The following is a 24655-nucleotide window of genomic DNA, read 5'->3' as shown; positions in this document are numbered from 1 at the left end:
GGGGGAATGTCCTCATACACGGGGGGATGCCCTCATACACGGGGGGATGCCCTCATACACGGGGGGATGCCCTCATACACTGGAGATATACTCATACACTGGAGATGTCCTCATGCACGGGGGGATGCCCTCATGCACGGGGGGATGCCCTCATGCACGGGCGATGCCCTCATGCACGGGAGATGCCCTCATGCACTGGAGATGCCCTCATACACGGGGGGATGTCCTCATACACGCGGGGATGTCTTCATACACGGGGGGATGTCTTCATACACGGGGGGATGTCTTCATACACGGGGGGATGTCCTCATACACGGGGGGATGTCCTCATACACGGGGGGATGTCCTCATACACGGGGGGATGTCCTCATACACGGGGGGATGTCCTCATACACGGGGGGATGTCCTCATACACGGGGGGATGCCCTCATACACGGGGGGATGCCCTCATACACGGGGGGATGCCCTCATACACGGGGGGATGCCCTCATACACGGGGGGATGCCCTCATACACGGGGGGATGCCCTCATACACGGGGGGATGCCCTCATACACGGGGGGATGCCCTCATACACGGGGAGATGCCCTCATACACGGGAGATGTCCTCATACACGGGAGATGTCCTTATGCAACCAGGTTATAGATTTTTTTCTTTCCCCTCAAATATTTCAGTTTTGTTGTGCGATTGAATTGTTCACGTTACAGGTCACATTAATGGAGGAAAAAGCTCTGACCCGGGCATTTATAAGGGCATTTATAGGGCATGTATAAGGGCATTTATAAGGGCGTGTAGACTTTTTATATAGTTGTCTATAATGTCGCCTTTCTTGCTCTCAGGTTGGGGATCGGATTGTCAGTATTAATCAGCAGCCACTGGACGGGTTGTCCCACGCCGATGTGGTTACCATACTAAAGAACGCCTACGGCACAATCGCCCTGCAGGTACGTTGTATCGGCGCAGCGTTCTGTCTGCGAGCGACAGATAATTGTTCTATATCTGCGCGCCATTCTGCACCACGCAACGAGCCAAAAAACCCTGTTTTACCGCAGGTAAGTAAATGTTTTCAGTGTCCCGCTTTCATCTGGAAATTGCAGTGTGCACCCGAGCGATGAACGGATTGGCGTCCGGCTCACTGGTCTGTGATGATCGCCTTCAATCTCATCTGCAGCAACCACTGAGCTGCTAAAAAATGGATGAATGTATTTAGAAAAGTTTTAGGACAAAGATACTTCTCACTGTCACCCCCCCCCATAGACTACATGTCACATGACTGTGATATCTGTTAGACCCCTTGATAGCAGATATCCACTTGTGCCCTTGTGTATGAATGTAAATGATGACCTTTTTACTGCGTTATCTGCTGAAGTCATCTGGAAACCATTATGGTCAGAGACTCCAGCTTAGCTGCATTGTCTATTGGGGTCTAGGATGGTCTGAAATCCCCCTCCTGTCTCATCCGAGGCTCACAATGGTGTCTATTGGGGTCTAGGATGGTCTGAAATCCCCTTCCTGTCTCATAGAGGCTCACAATGGTGTTCTGTTCCCGCTGTGCTTTATACTGCAGCTCTGCTCCATAAGGGAGCCATTATTGTCATTGACTCCAGCTTAGGGTGCATGCACACCACGATTTGTGCATCTGGCAGCCGTATACGGCTGCCGGATGCACAAATTGTGGTGTGCATGCACCTTAAGCTGTATTGCCTATTAGAGTCTATATTAAACTGAAATCCACCTCTTGTCTCATTAGAGACTCACATTGGCATTCTGTTTCCCCTGTGCTTTATACTGCAGCTCTGATCCATAAAGACATTGCTATGATCAGTGATTCCAGTCTATTGGAGTCTATAGTAGTCTGAAATCTTTCATCTGTCTCATTAGAGACTCATAATAGTGTTCTGCATCATTCTATTCCCCTGTGCTTTCTTCTGCAGCTCTGCTCGATAAGGGAACTGTTATGTTTAGGGACTCCAGCTTAGCTGCATTGCCTATTGGGGTGTAGGGTAATCTAAAATCCACCTCCTGTCTCATAGAGGCTCACAACAGTGTTCTGTTCCCAATGTGCTTTATACTGCAGCTCTGCTCCATAAGGGAACTGTTGTGATCAGTGACTCCAGCTTAGGGTGCGCACACACCACGATACGGCTGCCGGATGCACAAATCATGGTGTGCGCGCACCCTAAGCTGGAATCACTGATCATAGCAATGTCCTTATGGAGCAGAGCTGCAGTATAAAGCACATTGGGAACAGAACACCATTGTGAGCCTCTATGAGACAGAAGGTGGATTTTAGACTATCCTACACCCCAGTAGGCAATGCAGCTCAGGGTGCATTCACACCACGTTTTTGCAATACAGTTCCCGTATACGTTTTCTATGGGAAAATCGTATGGAACCGTATTGAAAACCGTATGCATTGACTCTCCATTGAAAACCGTATGCCAAAAGATGCATCAGGTTGTGTCAGTTTTGCATCCTGTACGGTCTTGTCAGTTTTTTTTCCCGTACCCAAAACCGTAGTCTACCACGGATTTTGGTCCGGGTGAAAAACTGTATTAAACCGTATATGTTTTTTTTTAACATGGGAGTCAATGGGAAGCGTACAGAACTGTCTATGCGTACAGTTCCATCCGGTTTGCACCATATACTGTTTTTGACTTTGCACAGTTTTTTTTCTTAGAATTTCAATCAAACAAGTGAAATTATTCAAAATGGGCTGAAAAGTTAAAAACGCATACGTTTTTTTCTTAAAAAAACGGATGCAACCTGACATCAATTTACAAAGCGTATACGGTTTTTAACCGTATACGAGTTGAAATTTGTACACACGTTTTGATACAGTTTAATCAGGTTTTGAGGAATCCGTTTTTCATCAAAAACCTGATATGGGAGCTGTACTGCAAAAACGTGGTGTGAATGCACCCTAAGCTGGAGTCCCTAAGCATAACGGTTCCCTGATCGAGCAGAGCTGCAGAAGAAAGCACAGGGGAATAGAATGATGCAGAACACTATTGAGATCCTCTAATGAAACAGGCGAAAGACTTCAGACTACTATAGACTCCAATAGACTGGAACCACTGATCATAGCAATGTACTGATGGAGCAGAGCTGCAGTATAAAGCACAGGGGAAATAGAACACCGTTGTGAGCCTCTATGAGACAGGAGGTGGATTTTAGATTACCCTACACCCCAATAGACAAGGCAGCTTATTGGGCTTTGCAGGTAAACTGTAATCCACCTCCTGTCTCATTAGAGACTCAAACTGGCATTCTACTTCCCTGTGCTTTATACTGCAGCTCTGCTCCATAAGGACATTGCTATGATCAGTGACTCCAGCTAAGCTGCATTGTCTATTGGGGTCTAGGATAGTCTAAAATCCCCCTCCTGTCTCCTCAGAGTCTGACAATGGTGTTCTGTTTCCGCTGTGCTTTATACTGCAGCTCTGATCCTTAAAGGGGTACTCCCGTGGAAAACTTTTTTTTTTATCAACTGGTGCCAGAAAGTTAAACATATTTGTAATTCATTTCTATTTAAAAATCCTAATCCTTCCAGTACTTTTTAGGGGCTGTATACTAAAGAGAAATCCAAAAACGAAATGCATTTCCTCTGATGTCATGACCACAGTGCTCTCTGCTGACCTCTGTTGTCCATTTTAGGAACTGTCCAGAGCAGGAGAAAATCCCCATAGCAAACACATGCTTCTCTGGACAGTTCCTAAAATGGACAGCAGAGGTCAGCAGAGAGCACTGTGGTCATGACATCAGAGGAAATGCATTTTGTTTTTGGATTTCTCTTTAGTATACAGCCCCTAAATAGTACTGGAAGGATTAAGATTTTTTTTAATAGAAGTGATTTACAAATCTGTTTAATTTTCTGGCACCAGTTGATTTAAATAAATAAAAAAAAAAGGTTTTCCACGGGAGTACCCCTTTAAGGGAGCCATTATGATCAGTGACTCCAGCTTAGGGTGCATGCACACCATGATTTGTACATCCGGCAGCCGTATACGGCTGCCGGATGTACAAATCATGGTGTGCATGCACTCTTAGTAACACTGCCTATTGGACTTTGCAGGTAAAATGAAATCCACCTCCTGTCTCATTGAAATCCAGCCCCTGGTTTAGGAGCGTAAACAGCGCCACTCCTGTCCACAGGCTGTATGTAGTATTGCAGCTCAACTCCATTTACTCTAGTGGAGCTGCAGTACCACACGTGTTCTGCGGACAGATATGGCGCCATTTTAGAATAGATGTATGATCCCTTCAGGTTAAAATTATAACCACCTAGACCTCAGGCCGGGTTTACACGTCGTATACTAGACGGGGGACATTTCTTCATTGTCAGTCACCGTGGCCGATCCCTTGTATCACCAGACAATCTCGGCAAATACATCAGTTCATTCCGCATCTTATCGTATTCTACCGCCACAAGGTCGTATAATTGCGTTCACCGGTGTGGAAAGCCCTGCCAGTGTTTACCTCTGAAGCGGAGATCTCACATTGCGCAGATGATGCCGGAGGCACAGAGATTAGCCGCCATTTAATTTACCGGAGCAGGTGCTTAAATAAGATAAGAGGAGCCGGGGGTGACCTGCCCTGTGCAGATTGTATGGACCTCGGCCACCCCTAGGAGGCGCCATCTGATAACCTTCACCGGATCATATTGATTCTGCAGGGTTTAGATTGAAGAGATGTTCAGGTATCAGTCACAGATCCCAACATCAGGACGAGGGCCGACCCTACAGACTATACACATAGATAAGAGATATATCCAGATAAAGTCTGTATACTGTATAGTAAGGTGACAGAACGGACATTATTATCAGGATCCTAGAGATATAAGATGAGGAAGAGCGATCAGCGGTGACATCACTAAGAATACAGTCTATCCATTCACTAGAGATCAGCGATGACATCACTGAGAATACAGCCTATCCATTCACTAGAGATCAGCGGTGACATCACTGAGAATACAGCCTATCCATCACTAGAGATCAGCGGTGACATCACTGAGAATATAACCTATCCATCACTAGAGATCAGCGGTGACATCACTAAGAATACAGTCTATCCATCACTAGAGATCAGCGGTGACATCACTGAGAATACAGCCTATCCATCACTAGAGATCAGCGGTGACATCACTGAGAATACAGCCTATCCATCACTAGAGATCAGCGGTGACATCACTAAGAATACAGTCTATCCATTCACTAGAGATCAGCGATGACATCACTGAGAATACAGCCTATCCATTCACTAGAGATCAGCGGTGACATCACTGAGAATACAGCCTATCCATCACTAGAGATCAGTGGTGACATCACTGAGAATAGAGCCTATCCATCACTAGAGATCAGCGGTGACATCACTGAGAATACAGCCAATCCATCATTAGAGATCAGCGGTGACATCACTGAGAATACAGCCTATCCATTCACTAGAGATCAGCGGTGACACCACTAAGAATACAGTCTATCCATTCACTAGAGATCAGCGGTGACATCACTGAGAATACAGCCCATTCATTCACTAGAGATCAGCGGTGACACCACTAAGAATACAGTCTATCCATTCACTAGAGATCAGCGGTGACATCACTGAAAATACAGCCTATCCATCACTAGAGATCAGCGGTGACATCACTGAGAATACAGCCTATCCATCACTAGAGATCAGCGGTGACATCACTGAGAATACAGCCTATCCATTCACTAGAGATCAGCGGTGACATCACTGAGAATACAGCCTATCCATCACTAGAGATCAGCGGTGACATCACTGAGAATACAGCCTATCCATCACTAGAGATCAGCGGTGACATCACTGAGAATACAGCCTATCCATCACCAGAGATCAGCGGTGACATCACTGAGAATACAGCCTATCCATCACTAGAGATCAGCGGTGACATCACTGAGAATACAGCCTATCCATCACTAGAGATCAGCGGTGACATCACTGAGAATACAGTCTATCCATTCACTAGAGATCAGCGGTGACATCACTGAGAATACAGCCTATCCATCACTAGAGATCAGCGGTGACATCACTGAGAATACAGCCTATCCATCACTAGAGATCAGCGGTGACATCACTGAGAATACATCCTATCCATCACTAGAGATCAGCGGTGACATCACTGAGAATACAGCCTATTCATTCACTAGAGATCAGCGGTGACATCACTGAGAATACATCCTATCCATCATTAGAGATCAGCGGTGACATCACTGAGAATACAGCCTATCCATCACTAGAGATCAGCGGTGACATCACTGAGAATACAGCCTATCCATCACTAGAGATCAGCGGTGACATCACTGAGAATACAGCCTATCCATCACTAGAGATCAGCGGTGACATCACTGAGAATACAGCCTATCCATCACTAGAGATCAGCAGTGACATCACTGAGAATACAGCCTATCCATCACTAGAGATCAGCTGTGACATCACTGAGAATACAGTCTATCCATCACTAGAGATCAGCGGTGACATCACTGAGAATACATCCTATCCATTCACTGGAGATCAGCGGTGACATCACTGAGAATATAGCCTATCCATCACTAGAGATCAGCGGTGACATCACTGAGAATACAGCCTATCCATCACTAGAGATCAGCGGTGACATCACTTAGAATGCAGCCTATCCATCACTAGAGATCAGCGGTGACATCACTGAGAATACAGCCTATCCATCACTAGAGATCAGCGGTGACATCACTGAGAATACATCCTATCCATCACTAGAGATAAGCGGTGACATCACTGAGAATACAGTCTATCCATCACTAGAGATCAGCGGTGACATCACTGAGAATACATCCTATCCATCACTAGAGATCAGCGGTGACATCACTGAGAATACAGCCTATCCATCACTAGAGATCAGCAGTGACATCACTGAGAATACAGCCTATCCATCACTAGAGATCAGCGGTGACATCACTGAGAATACAGCCTATCCATCACTAGAGATCAGCGGTGACATCACTGAGAATACAGCCTATCCATCACTAGAGATCAGCGGTGACATCACTAAGAATACAGCCTATCCATCGCTAGAGATCAGCGGTGACATCACTGAGAATACAGCCTATCCATCACTAGAGATCAGCGGTGACATCACTTAGAATGCAGCCTATCCATCACTAGAGATCAGCGGTGACATCACTGAGAATACAGCCTATCCATCACTAGAGATCAGCGGTGACATCACTGAGAATACATCCTATCCATCACTAGAGATCAGCGGTGACATCACTGAGAATACAGCCTATCCATCACTAGAGATCAGCGGTGACATCACTGAGAATACAGCCTATCCATCACTAGAGATCAGCAGTGACATCACTGAGAATACAGCCTATCCATCACTAGAGATCAGCGGTGACATCACTGAGAATACAGCCTATCCATCACTAGAGATCAGCGGTGACATCACTGAGAATACAGCCTATCCATCACTAGAGATCAGCGGTGACATCACTGAGAACACATCCTTTCCATTCACTAGAGATCAGCGGTGACATCACTGAGAATACAGCCTATCCATTACTAGAGATCAGCGATGACATCACTGAGAATACAGCCTATCCATCACTAGAGATAAGCGGTGACATCACTGAGAATACAGTCTATCCATCACTAGAGATCAGCGGTGACATCACTGAGAATACATCCTATCCATCACTAGAGATCAGCGGTGACATTACTGAGAATACAGCCTATCCATCACTAGAGATCAGCAGTGACATCACTGAGAATACAGCCTATCCATCACTAGAGATCAGCGGTGACATCACTGAGAATACAGCCTATCCATCACTAGAGATCAGCGGTGACATCACTGAGAACACATCCTTTCCATTCACTAGAGATCAGCGGTGACATCACTGAGAATACAGCCTATCCATTACTAGAGATCAGCGATGACATCACTGAGAATACAACCTATCCATCACTAGAGATCAGCGGTGACATCACTGAGAATACAGCCTATCCATCACTAGAGATCAGCGGTGACATCACTGAGAATACAGCCTATCCATCACTAGAGATCAGCGGTGACATCACTGAGAATACAGCCTATCCATCACTAGAGATCAGCAGTGAAGTATCTTTATTGCCTTCTGTATCAGGCGCCGAACGGATGATGACGTCTTATGTGTTTTCTATAATGACTATGGCAGTGTTTTCCAACCAGGGTGCCTCCAGCTGTTGCAAAACTACAACTTCCAGCATGCCCGGACAGCCGAAGGCTGTCCGGGCATGCTGGGAGTTGTAGTTTTGCAACAACTGGAGGCACCCTGGTTGGGAAACACTGGACTACAGCATAATGGAAAGCAAAGTAATTTACATGTCTCCAGGCTTGTGTTACAGCGCCCCCTGCAGTGTGCTGCGCCCTGTGATTACTGAGCATTTCTCGCACCATCTCTGCGCACACAACTGAAGTGTGAATAGAGACATTTATTATATTTATGCGGCTCTGCAGGGACGCGGAGATGGGATTGCAGTACTTACCATCTAAGTCGCTGTCTTTTATGTCCTAGGTTGTTGCAGATACCAATATTAGTGCAATAGCGAGTCAGCTGGAGAGCATGTCCCTGAGCCAGAACATTAACTCCGAGCACCAGCCCGACGAGGGGGAGTGAGTATATAGATATATATATATATATATGTGTGTGTGTATCTGGAGGGACAGATATATTGTCTTATAAAATATTATTAAAACATTTTAGTCAGCTACCTTCAATACAGCCTATCCATTCACTAGAGCAGCGATTCCCAACCTGGAGTACGTGTACCCCCCAGGAGTACTTATCAGCTCTCCTAGGGGGTATGCTAAAAAAAAAAAAAAAATAACAATGTTTAATCTGTAATGACGGCTGCAGCCACTGCTCACAGCTTCAAAAGCAGAGAAGAGCTGACGTCGCTGTCAACAGAAGCGGAGCAGAAGGACAGCAGAGGTGAAGGGTGGGCACCATGATGCTGTGGACAGTGACTACTGAGTCGGATTTGGTGCTCCATTGCTATATCAGGTCGGGGACCTTCTGCTTTGGGACATAGAAGTTGGTCCCCAGACCAGAGGAGCAATGGAGCACTGAGGCGGGGCAGTATAAAGCTATATGGGGGCAGTATGGGGGCCTACAACTATATGGGGGCACAGAGGGGGGCCTACAACTATATAGAGGCACAAAGGGGGCCTACAACTATATGGAGGCACAAAGGGGGCCTACAACTATATGGGGGCACAGAGGGGGCCTACAACTATATAGAGGCACAAAGGGGGCCTACAACTATATGGAGGCACAAAGGGGGCCTACAACTATATGTGGGACACAGAGGGGGCCTACAACTATATGGAGGCACAGAGGGGGCCTACAACTATAGGGGGGCACAGAGGGGGCCTACAACTATATGGGGGCACAGAGGGGGCCTACAACTATATGGGGGCACAGAGGGGGCCTACAACTATATGGGGGCACAGAGGGGACCTACAACTATATGGGGACACAGAGGGGGCCTACAACTATATGGGGGCACAGAGGGGGCCTACAACTATATGGGGGCACAGAGGGGGCCTACAGATATATGGGGGCACAGAGGGGGCCTACAGCTATATGGGGGCACAGAGGGGACCTACAGCTATATGGGAGCACAGAGGGGGTCTACAACTATTTAGGGGGCACAGAGGGGGCCTACAGCTATATGGGGGCACAGAGGGGGCCTACAACTATCTAGGGGGCACAGAGGGGGCCTTCAACTATTTAGGGGGCACAGAGGGGGCCTACAACTATTTAGGGGGCACATAGGGGGCCTACAGCAATTTAGGGGGCACAGAGGGTGCCTACAACTATTTAGGGGGCACAGAGGGGGCCTACAACTATAAGGGGGCACAGAGGGGGCCTACAACTATAAGGGGGCACAGAGGGGGGCCTACAACTATATGGGGGCACAGACGGGGCCTACAACTATATAGGGGCACAGAGGGGGCCTACAACTATTTTGGGGGCACAGAGGGGGCCTAAAACTATTTTGGGGGCACAGAGGGGACCTACAACTATTTTGGGGGCACAGAGGGGGCCTACAACTATTTAGGGGGCACAGAGGGGGCCTACAACTATTTAGGGGGCACAGAGGGGGCCTACAACTATTTAGGGGGCACAGAGGGGGCCTACAACTATTTAGGGGGCACAGAGGGGGCCTACAACTATTTAGGGGGCACAGAGGGGGCCTACAACTATTTAGGGGGCACAGAGGGGGCCTACAACTATTTGGGGGGCACAGAGGGGGCCTACAACTTTTTGGGGGGCACAGAGGGGGCCTACAACTATTTAGGGGGCACAGAGGGGGCCTACAACTATTTAGGGGGCACAGAGGGGGCCTACAACTATTTAGGGGGCACAGAGGGGGCCTACAGCTATATGGGGGCACAGAGGGGGCCTTCAACTATTTAGGGGGCACAGAGGAGGTCTGGGGATATAGGGAGAGGAGCAGGAGGTCTGGAGATATAGGGAGAGGAGCAGGAGGACTGGGGATATAGGGAGAGGAGCAGGAGGACTGGGGATATAGGGAGAGGAGCAGGAGGTCTGGGGATATATAGGGAGAGGAGCAGGAGGTCTGGGGATATAGGGAGAGGAGCAGGGGGTCTGGGGATATATAGGGAGAGGAGCAGGAGGTCTGGAGATATATAGGGAGAGGAGCAGGAGGTCTGGGGATATAGGGAGAGGAGCAGGAGGTCTGGGGATATAGGGAGAGGAGCAGGAGGTCTGGGGAGATATAGGGAGAGGAGCAGGAGGTCTGGGGATATATAGGGAGAGGAGCAGGAGGTCTGAGGATATAGGGAGAGGAGCAGGAGGTCTGGGGATATAGGGAGAGGAGCAGGAGGACTGGGGATATAGGGAGAGGAGCAGGAGGTCTGAGGATATAGGGAGAGGAGCAGGAGGTCTGGAGATATAGGAGGAGGAGCAGGAGGTCTGGGGATATAGGGAGAGGAGCAGGGGGTCTGGGGATATAGGGAGAGGAGCAGGAGGTCTGGGGATATAGGGAGAGGAGCAGGAGGTCTGTGGATATAGGGAGAGGAGGAGGAGGTCTGGGGATATATAGGGAGAGGAGCAGGAGGTCTGGGGATATATAGGGAGAGGAGCAGGAGGTCTGGGGATATAGGGAGAGGAGCAGGGGGTCTGGGGATATAGGGAGAGGAGCAGGAGGTCTGGGGATATAGGGAGAGGAGCAGGAGGTCTGGGGATATAGGGAGAGGAGGAGGAGGTCTGGGGATATATAGGGAGAGGAGCAGGAGGTCTGGGGATATATAGGGAGAGGAGCAGGAGGTCTGGGGATATAGGGAGAGGAGCAGGAGGTCTGGGGATATATAGGGAGAGGAGCAGGAGGTCTGGGGATATATAGGGAGAGGAGCAAGAGGTCTGGGGATATATAGGGAGAGGAGCAGGAGGTCTGGGGATATAGGGAGAGGAGCAGGAGGTCTGGGGATATAGGGAGAGGAGCAGGAGGTCTGGGGATATAGGGAGAGGAGCAGGAGGTCTGTGGATATATAGGGAGAGGAGCAGGATGTCTGGGGATATATAGGGAGAGGAGCAGGAGGTCTGGGGATATAGAGAGAGGAGCAGGAGGTCTGGGGATATAGGGAGAGGAGCAGGAGGTCTGGGGATATAGAGAGAGGAGGAGGAGGTCTGGGGATATAGGGAGAGGAGCAGGAGGTCTGGGGATATAGGGAGAGGAGCAGGAGGTCTGGGGATATAGGGAGAGGAGCAGGAGGTCTGGGGATATATAGGGAGAGGAGCAGGAGGTCTGGGGATATATAGGGAGAGGAGCAGGAGGTCTGAGGATATAGGGAGAGGAGCAGGAGGACTGGGGATATAGGGAGAGGAGCAGGAGGTCTGAGGATATAGGGAGAGGAGCAGGAGGACTGGGGATATAGGGAGAGGAGCAGGAGGTCTGGGGATATAGGGAGAGGAGCAGGAGGTCTGGGGATATAGGGAGAGGAGCAGGAGGTCTGGGGATATAGGGAGAGGAGCAGGAGGTCTGGGGATATAGGGAGAGGAGCAGGAGGTCTGGGGATATAGAGAGAGGAGCAGGAGGTCTGGGGATATAGGGAGAGGAGCAGGAGGTCTGGGGATATATAGGGAGAGGAGCAGGAGGTCTGGGGATATATAGGGAGAGGAGCAGGAGGTCTGAGGATATATAGGGAGAGGAGCAGGAGGTCTGGGGATATAGAGAGAGGAGGAGGAGGTCTGGGGATATAGGGAGAGGAGCAGGAGGTCTGGATATATAGGGAGAGGAGCAGGAGGTCTGGGGATATAGAGAGAGGAGGAGGAGGTCTGGGGATATAGAGAGAGGAGCAGGAGGTCTGGATATATAGGGAGAGGAGCAGGAGGTCTGGGGATATAGAGAGAGGAGGAGGAGGTCTGGGGATATAGGGAGAGGAGCAGGAGGTCTGGGGATATAGGGAGAGGAGCAGGAGGTCTGGGGATATAGGGAGAGGAGCAGGAGGTCTGGGGATATAGGGAGAGGAGCAGGAGGTCTGGGGATATATAGGGAGAGGAGCAGGAGGTCTGAGGATATATAGGGAGAGGAGCAGGAGGTCTGAGGATATATAGGGAGAGGAGCAGGAGGTCTGGGGATATAGGGAGAGGAGCAGGAGGTCTGAGGATATAGGGAGAGGAGCAGGAGGTCTGTGGATGTACAATTTTTTTCTATTTTTGGAAATGGGCTGCCAAGGGTTACTCAGGCAAAAAAATATTAGGAACCCTTGCACTAGAGAATAGTGACAGCGCCCCCTATAGCTGGTTTGGAACATTTCACTTTCTGTGTCTGTACATTTTAGTAAATTATTTTTGTTTTTCCGTCTTTCTTGTCTATTTTCAGTTCTTCCGTCCCAAAAATCATCCACCTGGAGAAGGGTCCGGACGGGCTCGGGTTCAGCATTGTTGGAGGATACGGGAGTCCCCATGGAGATCTTCCCATATATGTGAAGACAATATTCTCCAAGGTAAATCACATTAGGTTTATAATCTGCAGCTCTGATCATCTATAGACGCCCCCTACAGGAGATGTCAGGTGCAGATTATATTGGTTCCTCCGCGATCCTGATGTGAGGTCGGGGTCTCAGGTTATGTAACTAATATGGGGCGTCCTATGTCACATAATCTAAGAAGACGTCAATGGTCCAGAGCAGTGTTTGGCTGTCCGGGCATGCTTGGAGTTGTAGTTTTGCAACAGCTGGAGGCACCCCTGCTGGCAAACACTGGTCCAGAGATTCTGCATCCTGACAACACTGCCACCTGCTGGCTGATGTCAGGAGCAGCACTCATTCTCCTCCGTATGGAACAGAACATTTTTGTTATTTTTTTTCTCTCTTTTGGCCACATACTAAAACCTCTTGTTTAGTGATAAATCATTTAATCAAAAAAACTACCTTATATATCCTGATATCACTGGGTCAAATGTGGGCTCCATGATGTTGGGGCCCATTTGTGATTGATACCTGTGTAGCACCTATGTCCCTTCTGATCTGCACTATTAAAGAAGCTTTTGACTTCATATCCAAACCCCATATCCCGTCCTCATAGCCCGACCTCCTATCCCGTCCTCCTATCTCCACCTCATATCCTGACCTCCTAACTCGACCTCCTATCCCACCATCCTATCCCACCCTCCTATGCCGTCCTCCTATTTCGACCTCCTATCTCGACCTCCTATCCCAACTTCCTATCCCGACCTCCTTTCCTGTCCTCTAATCTCGACCTCCTATCCCGACCTCCTATCCCGACCTCCTATCCCGTCCTCCTATCTTAACCTATTATCCCGTCCTCATATGCCATCCTCCTATCCCGACCTCCTATCCCGACCTCCTATCCCGACCTCTTATCCTGTCCTCCTATCCCGTCCTCTTATCCTGTCCTCCTATCCCGTCCTCCTATCCCGTCCTCTTATCCCGTCCTCATACCCCGACCTCCTACCCCGACCTCCTATCTCGACCTCCTATCTCGACCTCCTATCTCGACCTCCTATCCCGACCTCCTATCCCGACCTCCTATCCCGACCTCCTATCCCGACCTCCTGTCCCGACCTCCTATCCCGACCTCCTGTCCCGTCCTCCTATCCCGACCTGTAATATGTGACCAGGTATTGAAATATCTCCAGCCGTACGGATATTATGGGAGAACATACATTTCCCATTGATTTGCATGTTACTTTAAACAAAAACTCCCGACCCTCACAAATGGGGGTAGTTGAGGGTTAAATTAACTATCCTATATTTTAAGTGGACATATATGTAACATGTGACCAAGTATTATCGAAATATCTCCAGCCGTTTGGAAGTTATGCAGTAACATATATTTCCCATTGACTTGTATGGGACTTTAAACATAAACCCCGCCCCTGGCAAATGGGGGTGAGTAAGTGTTAAATCCCCTATCCTGTGTTTGTTGGTGACATATAAGTAACATGTGACCAAGTTTCATGTTAATATCTTTAGCCGTTTGGAAGTTTTTGTGGAACATACACACATATATACACACACACAGGTTGAGTTTTATATATATATATATATATATATATATATATATATATATATTATTATTATTATTATTATTTTTTTTTTTTTTGCCTCTATAGTGCAGCATAGGCTATTATTAGAGAATAATGTAGAGGTTCTTGTGTATGCATTGTGCTTACCTTTTTTAGGCATGTGGCATGCATGAGTTTGACGCCATATTGAACCCAATACCATCACTGATATTGATTCCTAATCCATTTACTATGAATCCTCTGGTTTTGCAGAGAGAGAGAGAGGGGGAGTGGAGTCTTATCACTTCACCTGATCATCTAACTTTTTTGCCCAATTGCAGTAAAATAACACAAAAAATGCTGCAGTTTTGCGCTTCTTGATAGTATATACTTTTATCAGTTACTTTAAAAAAAAAAAAAAAAAAAGTTTTAATTTATTTTCACATTGTTTCCCCCCAAGGGCGCCGCCTCAGTGGACGGGAGACTGAAGCGCGGGGATCAGATATTAGCGGTCAACAACGAGAGCCTGGACGGCGTCACTCACGAAGAAGCGGTGGCCATCCTGAAACGTCAGCGGGGGAATGTCACACTAACCGTACTGTCGTAATCAGGTGGAGGCCGAAGTCCTAGGCGGACCCTTACTCTGCGTTGTGCGTTGCAGCAGCTGCCTTGCCATGCTGGTATCTGTAGTTCCACTACTCATGGAGAGCTATGGGGCCGCCTATGGATTACGGATCACGTAATTCCGTAATAATCACGACCCTGTTACCTTAATCCGATACGTCTTCCAGCCGACTAGAGACGTAGACTCTGAGGCCGTTGTGTGTCCGCGCTGAATCCCGTCCCCCGTCCGTCCTTACACTGTGTGGGGCAGTACTGAATACCGTATTGTGTACTGCGTTGCGGCACTATAGAGGGCAACGCTTATATCCAGACTCGAATGTTTTTAGCCAAACGCACCAAGCGCCGGATGTGTCCACATTGTCACCCGTGTTACTACTTTTGTCGCTGTTGCGCAACATGTCTGCCATATATATACGTAAGACCAGTCAGCGACCATACTGGGAAGGGTTAAAAGTAAATTGCAGTCGTTTTAGTCAAATAAACTTAGCTGTCAGTGAATGGAAACCTTCATCCGGTGCAGATGCAGAGAGCTTGTTACAGTGTATCGGTTCTATGCGGAGCTTTTTAATGTGAGCAAGTATGCTTCCATTCACTGACAGCCTGCAGAGATCTTGAATAGAATAAGAAAGCACAAGTATATACAAAAGTTGCAAAAAAAAAGCTTTATTATGTACAGGTCTATACCAGTGGTTTCCCCAACCAGGGGGACTCCAGCTGTTGCAAAACTACAACTTCCATTATTCCCGGACAGGCAACAATTTCTATGCAGACCTACACGTCACCATGGCGACAGACTACCAAATAAGTAGTCTGATCCTGCATTCATACTATCTATTTTTGAGTCCCCCTATGGAATTGCATGTAGTATGGGAACACAGGGCATAATGGGAGTTGTAATTTTGCAACAGCTATAGAGAAACACTTATAAACTGGCTTATTCTCAGTGCAGCTCCTAGGGGGCGGAGCCTGACACAGGGTTTCTGACTTTGATGTTCAAATCCCTGTGTTATGCTCCGCCCCCGAGGATCCACGCTACAATGTATCACTTGTGTTGCCAGGTCAGCGAGTGGTGTTCACATATAAGGCGCCTACGCACTGCATCTCCACTCACGGAAGTGGCTACTTCCACCGGTTAACTTGCACTAAACCAAACCCCAGCCGATTGGCCGACCCTTCACCTTTGTGTATCTGCAATGTATCAGTCTAATATAACCCTTCATATCTCCCTGTACCGCACAATGTGTACACAGTCTGTCCTGTCCAGGTGTAATCTTCAACACCGCCCCCTACTTGTATCTGTATATAAGGTAAAAGTTATATTCTATTTAAGACTAAAGAGCTAATTTTTCAGAAATCTATGGATAAATTGTGAGCTGCGCTGCTTTATTCGGGTGGGGAGAGATTTATTATTAATATATAAATATATATAATTATTATTTTTTTTATTTTTGCATAATCCACTGGTAATAGAAATGAATGGAAAGATCACAACGTAATACATAGCTGCTGAAAGTGAAGCTCCGCCCCCAATAGTCAGCAAATATAAAGGTGAACGTCTTTTGTAATAAATCTTTATTGTTGATGGTTTGTTTTTGTTTTTTAAACCAAGCAAGCTTCTTGGGTAACAGGCCCATGTACAGCAGTTTGTTGATATGTCCATTTATAAGAACAGATCCATCAACAGCAGTTTGTTGACAAGACCATGATAGCAATAACAGATCCACCAATGACAACTTATGGACAAACCCATGTAAGACTTAGATTGATCAACACCAGCTTTTTGACATATAAGAGTAATAGACTCATCAAAGGCAGCCTGTTGATAAGTCCATTATAATAATAACACATCCATCAACAGTAACTTGTGGACAAGCCCAAAGTAAGAATGAAAAATCCATCAACAGCAGCTTAATAAACATATCCATTATAAGAGTAACAGATCTATTAACATCAGCCTGTGTACAAGCCCAGTTTAAGTATTACAGATCCACCAACAGCAGTTTATTAACTTGTCCATTATCAGAACAGATGCAACATGTTAACAAACTGCTGATGATGGATCTTTTAGTCTTATAATGGCATGTCAACAAACTGATGTTGATGGATCTGTTACTCTTATAATGGACATGTTAATAAGCTGTTTAATAACATGTCCATTATAAGAGTAACAGGTCCAGCCTATGTACAAGCCCTATTTGAGAATAACCGATCCATCAACAGCAGTTTATTTCCATTCCAACTATTAGAACAACAGATTTAACATGTCAACAAACTGCTGGTGATGGATCTGTTACTATTATATTGGACATGGTTATTAAGCTGATGTTGTCTATTAGAGCATCAGAACCAACAACAGCAGCTTTTTAACATGTCCATTATAACAGTACAGATCCATCAACAGCAGCCTGTGTACAAGCCCAATTTAAGAATAACAGATCCATCAACAGCAGTTTGTTTACATGTTGGATCTGTTGTTCTAATAATGCACATGTAAACAAACTGCTGTTGATGGATCTGTTACTCTTATAATGGACATGTTAATAAGCTGTTTAATAACATGTCCATTATAAGAGTAACAGGTCCATCAACTGCAGCCTGTGTACAAGCCCAATTTAAGAATTACAGATCCATCAACAGCAGTTTGTTAACATGTTGGATCTGTTCTAATAATGCACATGTAAACAAACTGCTGTTGGTGGATCTGTTACTCTTATAATGGACATGTTAATAAGCTGTTTAATAACATGTCCATTATAAGAGTAACAGGTCCATCAACAGCAGCCCAATTTAAGAAAAAAAGATCCATCAACAGCAGTTTATTGACATGTCCATTATTAGAATAACACATCCATCAACAGCAGTTTATTCACATGCCCATTACCATGATTTGTGCCTCCGAGGCACAGATATGTCACAGATATGCACAGGCCCCATTCATTTTAATGGCCCGAGTGTAGTCAGCTAGTGACTACATTCGGGTCATTTCCCAATGTATCTGAGTTTTGTTTCGGACTGAAAATTGCTGCAAGCTGCATTGCTTAGTCAGAGTCAAAAATGTAAACGCTCGGGAAATGACCTTAACTTGGTGACTAGCACTACGCTTGGGCTATGAAAATGGAGGGCACCCGTGCCTGTCCAAGCATGAACATGTTGGCATGTCATTTTGATATTCTCCGATGTATCGGGAGGCACAAATTGTGGTGTGAACAAGACCCAACAGACAGCAGTTTGTTGACACGCCCATCATAAGAGTAAGGTTGTCTTCACATTGCTGAATCTCTGGACGGAATTTCCGCCAGAGATCCCGCGGGTGACACTAAGACCACGCGGACTGCATTGTCATCCCCACGGACAGCAAAACATGCATTGCCGTCTATGGGGACTGCAATAAAGTCTGTGCAGTCCTAGCGCCCCCCACTGGATCTCCGGTGGAAATTCCGTCCAGAGATTCCACACTGTGAACCCGGCCTAACACATCCATCCACAGCAATTTGTTGACATGCACATTATGAGTATCAGATCCAGCAACAGCAATTTGCTGATAGTTTTTTTAATTATTAACTGAAATAAAAATGGAAGCAGCAGAAGAGATAATAAATAAATGTTACGTTATTTGCCGTTTGTAGATATAATGTTACTAGACGGAACTTCATTTTCCATAGAGCTGACAAATGTGGGCGGAGATCTTCACATTGAATGTACATATGTGTGAATGTTGTTAGTAGTACTGGAGGGTTGGCAGCAGGGACAGAATATTACCCACTGCCCTAGAGAACAGGAGAGAAGTACCCATCTGTGATGTTCCTTCTAGAGATGAGCGAACTTACAGTAAATTCGATTCGTCACGAACTTCTCGGCTCGGCAGTTGATGACTTTTCCTGCATAAATTAGTTCAGCTTTCCGGTGCTCCGGTGGGCTGGAAAAGGGGGATACAGTCCTAGGAAAGAGTCTCCTAGGACTGTATCCACCTTTTCCAGCCCACGGGAGCACCTGAAAGCTGAACTAACTTTTGCAGGATAAGTCATCAACTGCCGAGCCGAGAAGTTCGTGACGAATCGAATTTACTGTAAGTTCGCTCATCTCTAGTTCTTTCTATAGCTGGTGCCAAACTCTGCGATAAGTTATATTGTGGCCATAGAGCAGTGGTCTTCAACCTGCGGACCTCCAGATGTTGCAAAACTACAACTCCCAGCATGCCCGGACAGCCGTTGGCTGTCCGGGCATGCTGGGAGTTGTAGTTTTGCAACATCTGGAGGTCCGCAGGTTGAAGACCACTGCCATAGAGGATTGTGGGGATTTTTTTTTTTTTTCCCTTTATGTCGATCAGTCGGTTCTTTTTCTTTACAGATCATGTGTTTTCTCAGGTGATTTTCTTTGTTGTTGTTGTTTATAGGATTCTTATGTCCGATCCTGTATCTTCTGTATCATGTGAACAGAATATTTTATTAAGCTTATAAAATTCTAATAAAATGGTTGGTTACAGCCCGGTGGGTGCGGACGTCTTCTCTCCCATAGGGACCGCTCTCCGCTTCTCTAGTGATTGTTAGGACCCCGTAATGAGAACGGGAAAACAGAAATGCAAATTTATTGAAAATATAAAACTTTTGATCTAAACATTAGTATTCATACCCCTGACTATGACACGTGATGTTTAGCTCTGGCTCCTCCCATTTCTCCTGATAATCTCTGAGATGTTTCTGTACCTTGATCAGAGTCACTTGTGGTAAATTCATCTGATTGGACAACACAGCCCTGTCTATATATCAGAGCAAACACCAAGTCATGAGGGAGAAAGAACTGCCTGTAGAGCTCAGACACAGCCCTGTCTATATAAGATCTCACAGCTGACAATGTATATCAGAGCAAACACCAAGTCATGAGGGAGAAAGAACTGCCTGTAGAGCTCAGACACAGCCCTGTCTATATAAGATCTCACAGCTGACAATGTATATCAGAGCAAACACCAAGCTATGGGGGGAAAGAACTGCCTGTAGAGCTCAGACACAGCCCTGTCTATATAAGGTCTCACAGCTGACAATGTATATCAGGGCAATCAGCAAGAGGCTAAAAGAACTGCCTGTAGAGCTCAGACACAGCCCTGTCTATATAAGATCTCACAGCTGACAATGTATATCAGAGCAAACACCGAGCCATGAGCGGGAAAGACCTGCCTGTAGAGCTCAGACACAACCCTGTCTATATAAGAGCTCACAGCTGACAATGTATATCAGAGCAAACACCAACCCATGAGCGGGAAAGAACTGCCTGTAGAGCTCAGACACAGCCTTGTCTATATAAGATCTCACAGCTGACAATGTATATCAGAGCAAACACTGAGCCATGAGCGGGAAAGACCTGCCTGTAGAGCTCAGACACAACCCTGTCTATATAAGATCTCACAGCTGACAATGTATATCAGAGCAAACACCAACCCATGAGCGGGAAAGAACTGCCTGTAGAGCTCAGACACAGCCTTGTCTATATAAGATCTCACAGCTGACAATGTATATCAGAGCAAACACCGAGCCATGAGCGGGAAAGACCTGCCTGTAGAGCTCAGACACAACCCTGTCTATATAAGAGCTCACAGCTGACAATGTATATCAGAGCAAACACCAACCCATGAGCGGGAAAGAATTGCCTGTAGAGCTCAGACACAGCCTTGTCTATATAAGATCTCACAGCTGACAATGTATATCAGAGCAAACACTGAGCCATGAGCGGGAAAGACCTGCCTGTAGAGCTCAGACACAACCCTGTCTATATAAGATCTCACAGCTGACAATGTATATCAGAGCAAACACCAAGCCATGAGAGGGAAAGAACTGCCTGTAGAGCTCAGACACAGCCCTGTCTATATAAGATCTCACAGCTGACAATGTATATCAGAGCAAACACTGAGCCATGAGTGGGAAAGACCTGCCTGTAGAGCTCAGACACAACCCTGTCTATATAAGATCTCACAGCTGACAATGTATATCAGAGCAAACACCAAACCATGAGAGGGAAAGAACTGCCTGTAGAGCTCAGACACAGCCCTGTCTATATAAGATCTCACAGCTGACAATGTATATCAGAGAAAACACCGAGCCATGAGCGGGAAAGACCTGCCTGTAGAGCTCAGACACAACCCTGTCTATATAAGAGCTCACAGCTGACAATGTATATCAGAGCAAACACCAACCCATGAGCGGGAAAGAATTGCCTGTAGAGCTCAGACACAGCCTTGTCTATATAAGATCTCACAGCTGACAATGTATATCAGAGCAAACACTGAGCCATGAGCGGGAAAGACCTGCCTGTAGAGCTCAGACACAACCCTGTCTATATAAGATCTCACAGCTGACAATGTATATCAGAGCAAACACCAAGCCATGAGAGGGAAAGAACTGCCTGTAGAGCTCAGACACAGCCCTGTCTATATAAGATCTCACAGCTGACAATGTATATCAGAGCAAACACTGAGCCATGAGTGGGAAAGACCTGCCTGTAGAGCTCAGACACAACCCTGTCTATATAAGATCTCACAGCTGACAATGTATATCAGAGCAAACACCAAACCATGAGAGGGAAAGAACTGCCTGTAGAGCTCAGACACAGCCCTGTCTATATAAGATCTCACAGCTGACAATGTATATCAGAGAAAACACCAAGCCATGAGGAGGAAAGATCTGCCTGTAGAGCTCAGACACAGCCCTGTCTATATAAGGTCTCACAGTTGACAATGTATATCAGAGCAAACACCAAGTCATGAGGGAGAAAGAACTGCCTGCAGAGCTCAGACACAGCCCTGTGTATATAAGGTCTCACAGTTGACAATGTATATCAGAGCAAACACCAAGCCATGAGGGGTAAAGAACTGCCTGTAGAGCTCAGACACAGCCCTGTCTATATAAGGTCTCACAGCTGACAATGTATATCAGAGCAAACACCAAGACATGAGGGGGAAAGAACTGCCTGTAGAGTTCAGACACAGCCCTGTCTATATAAGGTCTCACAGCTGACAATGTATATCAGAGTAAACACCAAGCCATGAGGAAAAAGAACTGCCTGTAGAGCTCAGACACAGTCCTGTCTATATAAGGTCTCACAACTGACAATGTATATCAGAGCAAACACTAAGCCATAAGAGTGAAAGAACTGCCTGTAGAGCTCAGACACAGCCCTGTCTAAATAAGATCTCACAGCTGACAATGTATATCTGAGCAAACAACAAGCCATGAGGCGGAAAGATCTGCCTGTAGAGCTCAGACACAGCCCTGTGTATATAAGGTCTCACAGCTGACATTGTATATCAGAGCAAACACCAAGACATGAGGTGGAAAGAACTTCCTGTAGAGCTCAGAGACCGGATTGTGTAGAGGCGGAGATCTGAGGAAGAGGACTAAACATTTCTGCTGCTCTGAAAGTTCCCAAGAGCTCAGTGACCTCCATAATTCTTACATGGAAGAAGAAAGAACAACCAGGAATCTTCCTAGAGCTGCCGCCCCACCAAACTAAGTAATCGTTGGAGTAGGGTCGGAGAACAGAGATATTCTTTTTTTAAATAACTTTATTTATAAAAGTTTAGATTTTTTTTTTCAAGTTAATAACAGAGAGAAAAAAATAGGAGAAAAAGGTAAATGACATTAATGAAAGGGAACATTAACATTTCTCTATCAAGTATAACGTCCTACCTGTCCGATAATATAGTGAATGTCGCAGAGTTACTCAAATAAATGAACATAGTTATAACGTTTGTGAGATGTCGACAAGGAAAATACATTTACTCCTAGGCACCGATCACGTAAAACAATATGTATCGCCATATCTCAACATAATAAGAATACACATACAGTGCTCCCTCAAGTTACAATATTGATTGGTTCCAGGACGACCATTGTATGTTGAAACCATTGTATGTTGAAACCAGAACTCTATGGAAACCTGGTAATCGGTTCTGAAGCCACCAAAATGTCATCCAAAAATAGGAAAAGGTGAGGATTAAAGAAAAATAAGTAGATAACTAATACAGATAAAGCAAATCCTTACATATAAAAGTAATAAAGATCTGCTGGGAGCTGTAATCACTGTCTATGTCAGTGTTTCCCAACTAGGGTGCCTCCAGCTGTTGCAAAACTACAACTCCCAGCATGCCCAGACAGCCTTCGGCTGTCCGGGCATGCTGGGAGTTGTAGTTTTGCAAAAGCTGGAAGCACCCTAGGTGGGAAACACTGGTCTATGTAGAGTACACAGTCCTATACAGTACACAGTGTCCTAAAAAAGTAAAATGGAGCCGCCCTCACCTGGTGTCCAAAGGAGCAGGTAACCCTGGTGCAGGTAAAGAGTACAGAACATGTAATACCTTCCTGTACTGTAGGAGGCGCTACCAGACACCAGTCAGTGCATACACTTCAGTAATACAGGTAAAGAGTACAGAACATGTAATACCTCCCTGTGCTGTAGGGGGCGCTACCAGACACCAGTCAGTGCATGCACTTCAGTAATACAGGTAAATAGTACAGAACATGTAATACCTCCCTGTACTGTAGGGGGCGCTACCAGACACCAGTCAGTGCATGCACTTCAGTAATACAGGTAAAGAGTACAGAACATGTAATACCTCCCTGTACTGTAGGGGGCGCTACCAGACACCAGTCAGTGCATACACTTCAGTAATACAGGTAAAGAGTACAGAACATGTAATACCTCCCTGTACTGTAGGGGGCGCAACCAGACACCAGTCAGTGCATACACTTCAGTAATACAGGTAAATAGTACAGAACATGTAATACCTCCCTGTACTGTAGGGGGCGCTACCAGACACCAGTCGGTGCATACGCTTCAGTAATACAGGTAAAGTGTACAGAACATGTAATACCTCCCTGTACTGTAGGGGGCGCTACCAGACACCAGTCAGTACATACACTTCAGTAATACAGGTAAAGAGTACAGAACATGTAATACCTCCCTGTACTGTAGGGGGCACTACCAGACACCAGTCAGTGCATACACTTCAGTAATACAGGTAAAGAGTACAGAACATGTATTACCTCCCTGTACTGTAGGGGGCGCTACAAGACACCAGTCAGTGCATACACTTCAGTAATACAGGTAAAGAGTACAGAACATGTAATACCTCCCTGTACTGTAGGGGGCGCTACCAGACACCAGTCAGTACATACACTTCAGTAATACAGGTAAAGAGTACAGAACATGTAATACCTCCCTGTACTGTAGGGGGCACTACCAGACACCAGTCAGTGCATACACTTCAGTAATACAGGTAAAGAGTACAGAACATGTATTACCTCCCTGTACTGTAGGGGGCGCTACAAGACACCAGTCAGTGCATACACTTCAGTAATACAGGTAAAGAGTACAGAACATGTAATACCTCCCTGTACTGTAGGGGGCGCTACCAGACACCAGTCAGTGCATACACTTCAGTAATACAGGTAAAGAGTACAGAACATGTAATACCTCCCTGTACTGTAGGGGGCGCTACCTGA

At 46.3% G+C, this 24655-nt stretch overlaps 1 protein-coding gene across 5 annotated transcripts in view; it reads left to right on the top strand.

Annotated features, from left to right (window-relative positions):
- Positions 1 to 19068, top strand: part of PATJ (PATJ crumbs cell polarity complex component) — a 292499-nt gene extending 273431 nt beyond the window's left edge. For all 5 annotated transcript variants that reach the window (XM_056532909.1, XM_056532907.1, XM_056532910.1 and 2 more), the window contains 4 exons: positions 839 to 943; positions 8558 to 8655; positions 12894 to 13017; positions 15001 to 19068. In XM_056532909.1, the coding sequence (XP_056388884.1) occupies positions 839 to 943; positions 8558 to 8655; positions 12894 to 13017; positions 15001 to 15147 (474 nt within the window). In that variant the 3' untranslated portion in view covers positions 15148 to 19068. The remainder of the gene's footprint in view (positions 1 to 838; positions 944 to 8557; positions 8656 to 12893; positions 13018 to 15000) is intronic.
- Positions 19069 to 24655: the final 5587 nt, after the last annotated feature.

The sequence above is a fragment of the Hyla sarda genome, chromosome 7 (assembly GCF_029499605.1).
Source record: "Hyla sarda isolate aHylSar1 chromosome 7, aHylSar1.hap1, whole genome shotgun sequence".
Classification (NCBI taxonomy): Eukaryota; Metazoa; Chordata; class Amphibia; order Anura; family Hylidae; genus Hyla; species Hyla sarda.
Note: the sequence above shows the minus strand (reverse complement) of the source record. Positions and strands in the feature narration are given on the sequence as shown.